We start from the raw sequence: 13,705 nt of genomic DNA, 5'->3' as shown, positions 1-13,705 counted from the left end.
TAGAGAACATCTGCACATTTTTATTCAAGAACACACGGGAAGTAAAATTCACAATTATTTCTAAGATCCACATACATGAGAACCTCCACAGTCAGAATCTCTATAAAGGACAAAAATGTCTGATTATTGTAAATATTTTATAACCTGAACTCTTTTAGGAGGCCCCAACCCTCCAGATTTGTTTGCATTATGTATGCAGCTGAGTGCACTCTGCCTGTCTTCCTTTTACTCGCACACTCTCTCATTCCACCCACATTCGTCATACATACATACTGTACTGTTACATCTGCAGACACACATACACACGAACTGCATTCAGCCCACAACTGCAGTGTCCTCCGGGACTGCCAGCAATGACATCACTGGTGGAGGGCTGTCCCAGTATGGCACCAGCCCAGAAAAGCTTCTAGTCAGCTTTCTGTTCCACAAAAAAAAGAAACAGGTTGGTGCCTATCACAGTTCACTTTGTGCATAAAAAAATCCAAAGTTTGAAAAGCCAGTGACTAAAGAGATGTACAAGAGCAATTAATCCTCCTGAAAATTTTATTACTCATATAAAGTAAATAATGTTTTAAGGGCCATTAGTAGTCATACATTTTGCAAATCAGATCCCCTCTCATTCATATCAACATCCACACATACATGCATCTGAATTCCAAATAGATTCAGTATAAAGGTTAATAATAAAGCTTCTCTCTGCTATAGTTTAACCCTTGCTCCTCCCCTCATGGCCATGCAGCACAGTCAGCATGCTCCACAGTCTCCAGTGAAGGTCACTGAAAGACCCCACAGTAAAGAACAGGAATGAGAACTGGTATGATTTATAAATAGCTTGCCTGTGTGGCACACCCAAACCACAACCGGGGACTTTTTCATCGCGGAACAAAATAAGATCATATTTCTGATTAACCAGAAAATTACTATTTATCACACATTTTACCATTTTCCGCAACCTACGTTTTGGCCCATATCATTAAAACCAGTGAGAGCAGTGACAAATAAGATCATGTATTCTATTTATAGACTCTGACGTTTATTGTTCCAGAAATAAAAGCTGTTTCATTTGACACTAAAACTCAATCAAGAGAAGAGACAAATCACAGGGAGCATTTATTGTTGGATGAATGCAAAAGTTATCATATAATAAAGTAAAAAAGGAACACAGACACACATGCATACACTCTGATAATATCATACAATCCCCCTGGGTCAAAGTTCAAGTGGAAAGCTGCAGCCTGCCCTGACTGCTCAGCTCCTGTAAGAGGAGACTACAGACCGAACTGTAAAAGAATTTCACACTCGGCGGTCCAACTTCAGAGGTCCAACGGATCAGAGGATCACTGTGTGCTTTAGTCTACACAGCAACAATCTGCTGCTGTGTGGAGCAACTGCTTGATAACTTCCTCCTGAATTACCATTTAATTTGTTTTCGACATCCATGGGCCTTTGAATGATTTATCTCTTTCCACATGCTCAGAATTTTCCCTTTTGGTAGCACTAACAGTCCTGTCATTTGAGACCCAACCACGCCCACATGCCCTCTGATAACCCTTTTCCCTCCAGTTTCACAAATTGGCCTGTTCTTCCCACTCGCTCACCTGCTCCTAATTTCCCTGATTGTCCCCAGCAGTAGCTGATAAATACTCCCACTATTCACTGACCTGGTTGGCAAAAGCATGTTGTGAGCTCATCATTGCTATAATATCAATTTTTAAGTTGATATGGCAAAGTTGTTACAAAACTGTTGCATATACACACATCCCGTAGTCATGGAGCAACATGACTACTGGATGGTGGCGTGTTTCTGGCCACATGATGAATGTAAGTCCAACTCCTTTTTGCATAGTCACATGCTTTTCTCATTGCTGTATGAGACGAATCATAGCTGCTTTAAAGGGTAATTTGAGTAATTTTCAACCTGGACCCTATTTCCCATGTTTTTGTGACTAAGGCGAACAACAGTTTTTGAAATAGTTAACACTATTGAATCAAGGTGCTTCAGCTGACAGTGGCAAAAAAGGCTGCAATGTAACTACGTCACACAATATACGTCCATGAAAATGCTTGTTTTTGCCACTGACAGGTTCTGATTGTTATTTTAAGTGTCTAAAAATCTTAGGAAAGGATTCCAACAGAGACAGAATTTGTTGTTAAAATATAGGATCCTTTTTATTTAACCAGAAACAGCCCAGAAATCACCAAAGCAAATTCACCAGACTCCATTCAAATAAGCAGTAATTTTTGCTTGTATACGGCCACCATATTTATACATCAAACTGGGTGAATTTAGGGTTGATTTCATCCAAACCAGAGTTGGTGATTGCCTGAACTTTGGAAAGATTAACTAAGATGCTTTCTGGGAGTTTTATTTTGCTTCAGCTGACTTTAAATGGAGTATGCTTTACACTGATAAAATAACAGTTTATTTAAATTGAGTCTGGTTGGTTTGTAATAACAATTTCGGGTCTTGTTTCAAACAAAAAGAATATTAAGGTTTATCTCTGTAGGGACATTTTATTAGACATAGATCGATGGTCCCAAATGCCCCAAGTGGTTACACTGCAGTCTATTTCATCCTGTTACATGCTGGACCAGTTCCAAAAGCGATGTCACGTAGATGCCAAAACATGGGGAAACAGGGTCCAAATAGAAAAAAATTTAATTTACCCTTTAATGTCCACACTTTGACGTTGTAATTTGTAATGAATATTGAAGCCTCTAGGGGTTGTTTGAGGCATGTAAGATGTATAGTATCATTTTTTTTGAGGATTTTGATGGACAACCAACAACTGACCATCTTCAACAGCTGAATAAACACTATAGGGTGTTGAGTTGAAGGCTTTGTTCTACCTAGACAGCCTGACTGACAGTGGTGTTTCCTGATCAGACTGGTGACTCAGTGTTAAGACTTTTGCTTTAACAGAGATCAATCAGGGGTCCAACAGTGGCTTAACTGTTTAGATGTTTGACAAATGGTGTGTGCGTGTATGTATATTTGTGTGAATGTCTATGTGAGACGTACAAAGAGAGAGAGTTCTCTATTAGTAGAACGTAAGTGGTGTCACTTGTAAGCCTTAGGTCTAAATAAAGGATTACCTTCAACCTTAGAAAGTGCACACACACCCACCTGTCACATTAGCGCAAGTGAGGGAGTGTGCTAGATTTACACACCACAAACACGCATGACCTAGGGGTCCATGTTAAAATTACCAATAATCTCTGCTGGCTTTTTGTCAAGGTGTTTCATCAGGAATCTTGTCAAAAACTGGCCAGTCTGGAGGGGTTAGTTACACAATATTCCTGACATCAGTGGCTTTCAGGGTCAACAGAGTGTAACATCATGTTTGTTATATTTGGCTCTCTGCATGGGGGCAAACAGGCAGAAGTTCCCTGAACTCCTGTTTTGAAATAGAAAGGGCCCCAGAAATCACACGACTCATACCTGGGCAGAGTTGTGTTGACCTCATTTCAAGTTAGTCAAATGAGTCCCAGCGGCCTTGTTTGGCTAGAAGGCGTATGGTGTTAACGCTGCAGAGGTTCAGAGTTCAATTCCAGAGGGAAGGCTCCCATAAACGTTGGTCACTTCTGTTCCAAATGTGGAACCACAGCAGAGATCACGTTTCACAGACAGTCACATTTACATGTAGATGACACACAGTGGTGGGTCGCCATGGCAGGCGTTAGTTCTTCAGATTACTATGAGGCTGCCAAAATGTGTGCATTTGTTTTTTGTTTTTTTTTTAGTTATTATTATTCTTTTTTTGACAATTTAATGACGACTGACTATTCACCATGGGCCTTCTTGTTCATTATCACTGAATATCATGTTTTATTTTGAGTGATTTGTTTTCCCTCTCTACTCTATTGTGCATGATTGACCTTAATTCTGCTATTTGCTTGACTGCCAATGAAAGATTAGCATCTAAATTACGGATCGGCCCAATCCCATTTCTTTCGTTTTATCTCTAACACTCATTTTCGAGTGACACCTTACCCCTCACAAGAGAGAGGGAATGCTTAAAATATTACCCTGTGAAATGGGACAACCTTTCAAGAGCCTGATATATAATCAATTGTCAAATATTGTCAAAAATCAGCAATGATAATGTAATGCTGGCTAGCTAGACAGTTAGCCACCAAGACATTATTGTACTGCTAGTAATTATTTTGTTATGCTTGTTATAAAGAAACAGACAATAATACATTGAAACAAGATGAAACTATGATAAGAGAGGATTATTGTATTTCTTTTTACATCTTTATTAACACAAAAATAAATTTGTGGGTTTCTTTTGTTGCTCTTAGAGCCATCTTGCTGATGATTTCTCATAACACTTACTTTGGAGCTTGCCTCTGAAAAACCTCTATTTGGAGGACCTTGTAGCCCTAATGCTTCACCCTACCCGTCAGTCCCAACAAGAATTGGCACACCCCACCTCTAGACCTTAATATGCAAAACAGAGGGGTTACAGCTAATTGGTAGGGGCAACGAGTATGCTGCAATTGGGCCAAAAACTATTTTTTTTCCCCATAATGCCCCCTCACCCTTTTTAAGCACTGCTTATGCTTGGTTTTATCCTCTGAAGTTTCCTCACCAACACTTTAGCTCCTTGCAGTGATGATTAATCATTTACAGGACTGGCAAAATGTTGCATTTTTGCATGCATATGTGTGATTTTGTGCTGTTCACCATTCAGGGTCCCTGGACTGGAAGATGAAGAGCACCGTCCTTTTAGATACAGTGAAGTCACCTTCAGTACGGAGCTGAGTGGAGCTGACAACCTGGCATAAAAATACGCCTGCTAATGACGCTTTCTCTGCATGAGCCACCTCGGAGCCAGCTGGACAGAAAACAAGGTCACAGTCTGGCTCTTTGGTCTGAATCACAGAAATTGAAGTGGATTTAGCATCAGTTCAAAGCTTTTTGATTGCATTACCTCACAAGACCCTACAAGAGTTAATCTGTCTGTGTTAGGCTGTTTGTTTGTTGCAACAGCAGTTAATGATTTACCTAAATTTAGATAGCAAAAACACTTCATTTGTCCACATTGGTACTTGGTTGGGCAATAATAGAGTGAACCTGCCATATTGAATTAAAGAAAAAAAAATTGGAATGGAGATCTGCAAATATCTCTTTTCATAAAGGGATCACAACTTCTACAAGGTAATAAAGATCAAAAACATCCTCTCACAAACAAGCTGCACTTTTGGAAATTCCAATTCCATTGCAAATTCCTCCCAAACACCTAGTCATTCAGTTAATTTCCATGTGTAAGAAACATATAACCCCAAATATGACATACTTGGAAGATTTGTTTATTTGGTAACCAACTTCACCTTAAACACATTCAAGAGTAGCATTATCATCACAGTATTGCATAACAAGATACTCTGACATGATCTGAGATATAGACTATGGTCTACATTGATAAAGCACTGAAACTTGACAATAAAAAGTGACATTAGTTTTAAGGTATTAATCAATATACTCTAAGTAATCCAATAAAAGTCGTAGTTACAGAAAATGGTGGCCAGCAAAGCTGATTTAAAAAGAAAGAAAAAATACCGCTGTGATGTATTATAACATATTAATAGAAAAAAATTAATGACTAAAAGGCACATTTATGGAACAACAATGGGACAATCTTGCATGCACACAGTCCCAGGAGATAAAAGCAGCATCAAAAGTAACAACTTCATCACAGTTCAGTGGTAAACACATAAGAATACCTGATATAAGACCAGTTATACAGTATACAATATACATTTATTGCTTTCATTATTGCTGTAGTAAAAGTGAACTATGTGCATTTATTCTCATAGATTGTTGGGAAGTATTTAAGCAGCATATGGACAGTATAATAAAGTCTCCATTTGCACAAACACTTGCATTACATCTTTCAAAGAGGCCCAATCTGCATAATTATAGATACTGCCACAGAGAAAAAGGAAGACATTTTATGTAATTGTGATGGCAATCTTTTCAGTTCCCTGAAAAAAACACTGGCTATTAGAGTGCAATCCTCTAAGAAAAAGTTCCAGTAGATGCCTGTTTTATCCCCATGAGCAGAAATATGTGAGTCAAAATATGTCTAGGCATCAAGACTAAATATGGTTCAAATTAGAAGTTGTAGGATCAGTGGTTATATGTAACACTGACATCTTGAAAAACCCAACACCATAACCCAAGCCACTCTTCAATGTATCCCAGTTCTCACCTACGCTATAGACCTCTTGATGACCCCCAAATTTTCCAAACTGATGATTACTAGGATGTATTCATGATAAGATACAGCATAAAGGAGTATGTGTCCTCATATGGGTCTTGTGACAGGCTGTACAAACAAACTTGACTTGGTTGGTTGGTCTGGTTCAGTATCAAGTGCCAAACCATTCTGTACATGTCACTCTCAATTTTTTCCTCTCTCACCTCTTACAAGTATCCCCACATTTTTTGCACCAGCAGGTCATCTCCGAAGCCTGTATCAAGGAGGCGGTTGCCACATTCCTCCCAGCGGCACACCTGACCCTTGTCCAGCACAACAAACTTCCACTCCACGTGGCTCTCTGCAGGCAGGCTGACCAATGTGGACCAGTGCCCACCCTTGGCCCTCTCTAGTGGGATAAAACTCTTCCAGTTCCCCAGCTCCTCCTGGTTCCCTGTAACAGCCACTGTCTGGTATGGTGATTGGGTTAAATAATGGACACGGAAGGTCACGTTGACATTCTGGGGCATGGGCTGGACCGCCACAACCTTTTTGTTACTGTCCATGTTTTCGTCGACAACAGAGAGAGCGCTGGTCTGTTTGACTTCAGTGGAAGGTGGGATATATGTTGTATCTACATGCATTGAAGTGGTGGTTGTAACAGCAGAGCTGCTTTGGCACTCCTCAGTGGGAGGCTGGTTGATTTTTGTGTGGTCTTCAGTAAAAGATGGGACAGAAAGATTCATCCAGGGAAGGACTTGGTAGTTATTTTCCATGATCCATTCATTATGGTCCATAGTCGCCTCCATGATACTAATTTCAGTCTTTTCATAGTCCTCTTCTTTTTCCTCTGCTTTTGTTTCCTCTTTCTTTTCAACACCTGCCTTTGTCTTTTTCTCCTTAACCTCTTCAACCTCAACAACAACTTTCACATCTGCCTGCTTTTTCAGCTCATCAGTGTAGCTCGTGACACTGTCTACAATCTGCGCCATAAACTGATCCATTGCTCTGTGGTAACTATCCTCAACCTCATGGCCAAAAACATCCTCGTTGGCTGCAACTGATTCATAATTAGTCCAACTCGTGCACTCACTGTGGGGTGGCTGTGAGTGAAGTGATGAGTAAGGCCCAAACACCATACCTGCTGTATCCTCTTTAATGACGGATACGGCTACATCATCAGCAAAGAGGCTGTTTTGAACCTCTGTCTGTCCTTCAGGCTGTAGATCGTAATCCATCATGGGAAGCGCCACATTTTCAAAGATCACGTCAAACTCATTACCGGCATCAGGGCTGACAGTCATGCTCGAAATCCCACTCTCCTCAGCAACATGAGCAAATGATAAGTCATTGTCCACTGTATCACGTCGCTCCAAAGACAGCAAGTGATATTGATAAATGGGAGAGCCGTTGTCCTCAGTCATGACAGGAGCAACACTTTGGTCACTTTGTTGGTTTTGGGAGAAAGACAACATGTCAGGATAAAATTCTTCAGATATTATTGGAGAAGTAATGGTGGCATTATCACAAGCAGGTGCTTCAATGGCAGAATTAAGGGTTGTCTCATTGAAAGTTCCATTGTTTTCTATGCAGTCACTTTGTTGGTCTTGGAAGGAGGACAACATGTCAGGATAACATATTTCTTCAGATATTGTTGGAGAAGTTATGGTAGCATTATCACACACAGGTGTGTCAATGGCAGAATCAACCTTTGTTTCATGAAAAATTTCATTATTTTCCATGTGGTCACTTTGTTGGTCTTTGGAGGAAGACAACACGTCAGGATGAGATTCTTCAGATATTATTGGTGAAGAAATGGCAGTGTCATCACAGGCAGGTGCACCAATGGCAGAATCAACCTCTGCCTGATGAAAAATCTCATTATTTTCCATTTGGTCATTTTGTGGGTCTTGAGAGGAAGATGCGTCAGGATGAAATATTTCTTCAAACATTTTTGGTGAAGTAATGTTTGCATTATCACAAGTGGGTGCATCAATAGCAGAATTAACCTTTGTCTCATCAAAAGTTTTGTTTTTTTCCACATGGTCACTTTGTTGGTCTTGGGACAGAGACAACATGTCAGGACAAGGTATTTCTTCAGGATTTAAAAGTGCATTATTGCAATCATCTGCAGGAGCAGAATCAAGCCCCGTCTTGTCAGAAGTTTTATTATTGTGCATGCAGTCACTTTTCTGGTCTTGGCAAATGGATGACAGCAGAGGATAAAACATTTCTCCAACTATTACAGAAGGTGCATTTTCTACTGTATCGGGATCAGCAGTACTTGCCTTGTCAGAAACTTCAGCCGTTCTACGGGTAGTAGTGATTTCACCATCACAAGCAACTATATCAGGAGCAGGAGTGACACCTGCCTCTCCCAAAGCTTCACTTCTTTTAGTTTCCATACCTTGTTGGTCTTTGAAGCAAGACTGTACATGAGGTTCATTCACTTGGTCATTGCATTCTTCAGCCAACATTATAGCTGTGCCATTTTTGTTGTTTTCAGGTAGATTTTCTGTCTGATGCGACTGCATTTGAGGGCTAAGAACAGCAGAATCAGTGTCTTCAACCAGAGAAGGATCTATTTCATCTTCTTTTGGTGGTTCTTGATGGTTCAGTGACAAGTCAGGGAAATCTGCAATGCCAGAAATTTGAGCTTTAAAATCAGTGGTCATATCTGGCAGACCATCATCATGATTATCAGCCCTTACGGGAGCACTCAAACAGGGCAGAGAAGAGCTGGGTGCCACATTTGAGCTGTAATGTTCTTCGCAGCGGGCAATGATGATGTCACTAGTCAGAAATTTCTCTTTCACATGATCCTCATGAAGAACGCTGTTCTCTTGATCGCACGCAAGACCATTTTCCTCTTGTTCAATTTCCACATCTTGCTTGGCAAACTGTGGCGACTGGGTGTCAAATTTGACAGCTGTAAATTCATTTAAGTGGTCTTCATCTATAACTTCTTTACCAGTTAGACCACTATCTTCAACCCTACTTCTGTCCTGAATGGGTGGCGCCACCTTATCCATCACACAATCACACTGCTCCTGCTGTGTAGATGGCAGGTTTATTTCTTCTTCAGATGCTAAGGACCCAATCTCAGCTTGTTGATCTACACATTCCCCTTCTGCCTCCTCAACCTCTTTTTTCTTCTCCTCTCCTAGAGAGAGGTGAGCATTGCCCAGATGACTACTGTAATCATTACTATCTTGACTCTCCTCCTCAAACTCCCCATCTTTGCCATAACATATGAAAGGGACAGGTACATCTTCAATAACACTGACAGGCCCCTCCAGGTTGGACTCTATGCTGTTTGTGGTTTTATCATCTTGTGTTCTATCACCATCACTCATACAAGGGCTTTGTTCAAAGTGCACTGCGCTGTTCAAAGCACACTGAAGGTTTTCCTCCTCTTCTCTGGCTGTCTTGACAAAAACGTCCTTGTCTGTGGTCACGTCCTCATCTTCCCAGCATTCTGCTTTTGACACCTAGACACATAAATAAAAAGTTAATATCTTCAAGTCTAACTTTGTCAGACAGGAGATAAAAATAAACACAAGACAGACAAAATGTCTGTGGTTCATGTGCTATTCTGAAACCACAGAGAGAATGAGGTCTGAGGGAAATGGGTATATAGGTGAGAGAGAAGTATTCCTGCTGGGCTGGTGCTCCAAATCCTTAAAGAAGTAGTTCAGAGAAATTGGGAAGGACACTTATTTGCTTTCTTGCTGAGAGCTAGGTGAGAAGACCAATACCACTCACATATTTGTCTTAATGCGAAAAATTATGCTATTGCTACACCTCTGGCATTTTAACACTGGTGTCTATGGGGATTTACTTTGTTTTGGAGCTAGTTTTAAGTGGCCATTTGATGTATTGCAGATTTTGGCATCATTATTCAGCCTCAGAGGTTGCAGCTTTGTCTCAGTGTGATTGGGGCTTTATAGCACAGCATAAAAAAAATGGAAAAATGGAAACCTACCACCTACCAGCACCTCGAAAGATCAATAATCAACACTTTTTAAATGGACTAAAGTGATGAAATTTAAATTTCTCTGTGGCTTGTATATAACCTCACACAGAGACAGATGGTTGCGTGCTTACCTTCTCTTTCTCCTTGTGATTCTCATCACTAATTGGCTCAGGCTTCCTCCAGCAGCTATCATTATCATGGACCTCTTCCAACACATCCTTAATCACGTCATCTGTTTCTCCCTGCTGGCAATCAACAGCATCCTCCGCCACCATTTCAGCCTCAGTGTAAGTATCACTTTGCAGGCTCTGAGTGGCCTCTTTTGCATACATCTCTGGTACTTCATTAGAGTCCAACACAACTGCCATTTCCTCCGTTTCATCTGAAGTGGTGTGCTTGTAGTCTGGTACTTGGATTTCAATCTTAGGAGGAGTATAAAGTGGAGGTTTGCTCTCAGCAGCAGCAGCAGCAGCAACAGCAGCAACAGCAGCAGCACGGCGGTGTCTCATTTTAAGATCACTCTGAATAACATCAAAATCCTCCGTCACGTCTGATGAGCCTTCATCACTCACGTCTATAATGAAAAAAAAATGTTATAAGAGCAATTAAAATACTTAAACACTAATACACAAATACTATACACTTTTATAAGTTCTAACACATTTAGTTATTTTTTCATTAATTTCTTTGTTGCAAATTTAAAAATGGATGTCTGACTTCATAACTAGGAAAGCCAAATAGATGGTAGGAATTAAATTAAAATTGAAAACTATTCTTTATGAAGATGATTTTCTTGACTGGTTTACAAGATGTTTTGTACTTTGTCCCATTCACCTTTGTACCTTTAAAAATTTCAACATATCAGAAGATCTAATCACAGGAAATCATTGCAGTAATCAGTGCAACCACTGAAAGTAATTGTTTGTTGGTTCTAAGTCTTCAATTAAGACCTTATTTGACCTGGCCATTATCTCTCTTGCATTCCTTATTTGTAATTTTTTTCTGTGTGTCTGTTTTATCCAGTATACACTAAAATTGGAAAAAGTGTACAGAAAGTATCACAGAACTCATAATTTAGGAAACATATCCATGTAGAGTTATTTTATTACACATGATATTACTTTATTATTAATGTGTACACAGAATTTTACAATTATAGTTGGACAACATTGAGACTATTTTTATAGTTCTATTTACTTTGTTTTTTTTTTATCTATAACAATGCACCTTTTCTATACTATCATTAAAAGTTTTTTTGTAAAACCTTAATCTGGGAAGTAATCAATAACTCCAACTCTCATAAGCATATACATTTAGTATAAGTTATATGTTATGTCCCTTATAACTGTAGTGAAGTTAGGGTTGCAGCGATATATCATTTACAAGGTAAAGCCTGCTGTGGTTTGAAAATTGATGATTATTGTACTGTCCATTTGCTTTTCTGAGGTATTTTAACCCCTTGAAACCTGAGAAAATTGGCTTGATTTCTTTCAAAAACATGGGAAGAAGGCAAAAGGGTAGAAGGATATGATGCCAAAATTAGTAAAAAAGTACAAGAAAATTACCTAGTTTTAAAAAAGAAAAGAGTTAAAAAGAAGGAAAAAACCACTGGAATGACCTACAAAAGTGCTTAAAAATTATAACTCCGTAGTTTATTTATGATTTATTTTAAATAAATTAATTTCTTGCAACATTTCTTACAAAGTTACTCATTGCCTTTTCACCAAGTTTTTGAAAGAAATGAGACCTATTTGCTCATAGTTCAAAGGTTTAAATACTTGTGAAAGGCATTTTAAAGCCCTACAAGAAAAGTGATGAGGCTCCAGGTTTCAAGGGGTTAATATAGGCTATCCTTTAAAAAAAAAAAAAAAAAAAAAAAAAAGTCTTTTTATATCTGTGTACGAGGTTAGCCTTTAGTAACGGCTCAGAGTTAATAATGGCTTTATATTGCGTTGGTAGCTATTGACTATGGCCTATTTTTGTCTATTACACTGTAACCCAACTCAGACTAGATTATCTGCAGTATGCTGTTACACTTGTTAATGCATGGTGTCCTTAAAATATTCCAGTTGTAGTCTAACTGGGGTGCTCGGTTTAACTTTAGGTGAATGAAGGCAGATGTGTTGTACAGAATCACCATCACCTATAGATCAATATTCCGTTATATATGGATTTATTTTTACCTGTTGACTCCCTGGTGCTGTGTGACTCCTCGGAGCTCGGCGGGATCACCGATGCGTCTCTGTCCGCTCCGGGGCTCGTGCTGTCACCGTCGTCTGCGGTGGCCTTCCTCCTCTTCCTCCGCACGGTCCGGTAGATGATGAAGCCCGCCAGCACGGATATCATCGCTATCACAGCCAGAGCCACGGCCGGACCGTGTCTCCCGATCATGCAGAAGAAAGAGGCCAGATCCATGCGTCTCTCCACGGCCACGGTATTGCCGTTTTTCATCGCAATCAGCTGTGAAAACAACGAGCCCGGCAGTAATATATCTGTTTGTGCGTGAGCAGGCCTGACTGATCCGACTGGAGCTGCTGCAGACTGTCGCTGCTGTGCTGTGCTCTACTGTGCGTGCTCTTCTCCACGTTTTCAAGTGTAGTGACCTCTTGTTGCTGCAGAGCTGCACACGATGCAGGTGCGAGCTGCTCATTGGCTGGCAGGATCACGGGGACTCGGCATTCATTCATAAAAAGAGAAAGGGACTTGTTTTTGCAGCCTATTTCACACATCCCACTGATGGGATTTAGATGCAGTGAAACCAGGGAGAGGCAGTCTGAAAGCCAGTCTGAGGAGATACTGTCTCAAAAGAACTGATGGGATTTGTTTCATCAAAGGCTGGAAATATTTTCACCTCCACTCAGAGTGTTTCCACAGCTTGTTTTCACAATAGGCTAGGGTATAGGCTACGTTATTAGAATAAATAATGGTGGCAGTTATAGTGTATTTACAATGTTTTTCATATTTATGGGTTCCACCTAAACCTCATCTCCCTTCAACAAACCAACACAAAATCTGGCATTAAAACTCTCAATATAAGACCCTGTTTATTTATTGATTTTCCCCAAGTTCACATGTATTAGACTGAATCACATCTGGAAACTTAACATTTATTCCATTCTTCACACTTAGGCAGTAATTATGTACTATGCATATCTGAAAGAACACATCCAAAATAATCATCAGCAAATGTAACCGTAACTCATAAATTGTCCTTATAAATTGCTATAATTATTACCAAAGATTTTAGTATTATTGTGTGCTATAGTATACTGAGTGTGGTTTGTCCAACTGGTGTTGCTGTGCTCCAGTAGAGGATGTTGCTTGACTTCTGTGGGTAAAGGTGGAGTCAGTGTTTCTATATTTAATCACTTTCAAATGTAGACTAAAAAGTAGAAATCTAGAATGTATCCAGCCGTTACATAGGCTATATCACTGTTGATTGGGATATTTTTTTTCAGTTGTTAATGGGAAAGTTATTATTGTAACATTGTATCAAAAATAACACTTATGTCCATAACATTAC

The 13,705-nt window shown here is 39.7% G+C and overlaps 1 protein-coding gene across 1 annotated transcript; it reads right to left on the bottom strand.

Moving 5' to 3' along the window:
• Nucleotides 1–5,295: 5,295 nt before the first annotated feature.
• Nucleotides 5,296–12,633, bottom strand: stbd1 (starch binding domain 1). Its single transcript, XM_042509697.1, has 3 exons — nucleotides 12,366–12,633; nucleotides 10,314–10,756; nucleotides 5,296–9,697 (listed from the first exon to the last, which is right to left on the bottom strand). The coding sequence occupies exons 1-3, from the start codon at nucleotides 12,631–12,633 to the stop codon at nucleotides 6,434–6,436; spliced, it is 3,975 nt and encodes a 1,324-aa protein (XP_042365631.1). The 3' UTR covers nucleotides 5,296–6,433.
• Between the last annotated feature and the right edge of the window lie 1,072 nt (nucleotides 12,634–13,705).

Source organism: Plectropomus leopardus, chromosome 20 (assembly GCF_008729295.1).
Source record: "Plectropomus leopardus isolate mb chromosome 20, YSFRI_Pleo_2.0, whole genome shotgun sequence".
In the NCBI taxonomy this organism is placed as follows: Eukaryota; Metazoa; Chordata; class Actinopteri; order Perciformes; family Serranidae; genus Plectropomus; species Plectropomus leopardus.
Note: the sequence above shows the minus strand (reverse complement) of the source record. Positions and strands in the feature narration are given on the sequence as shown.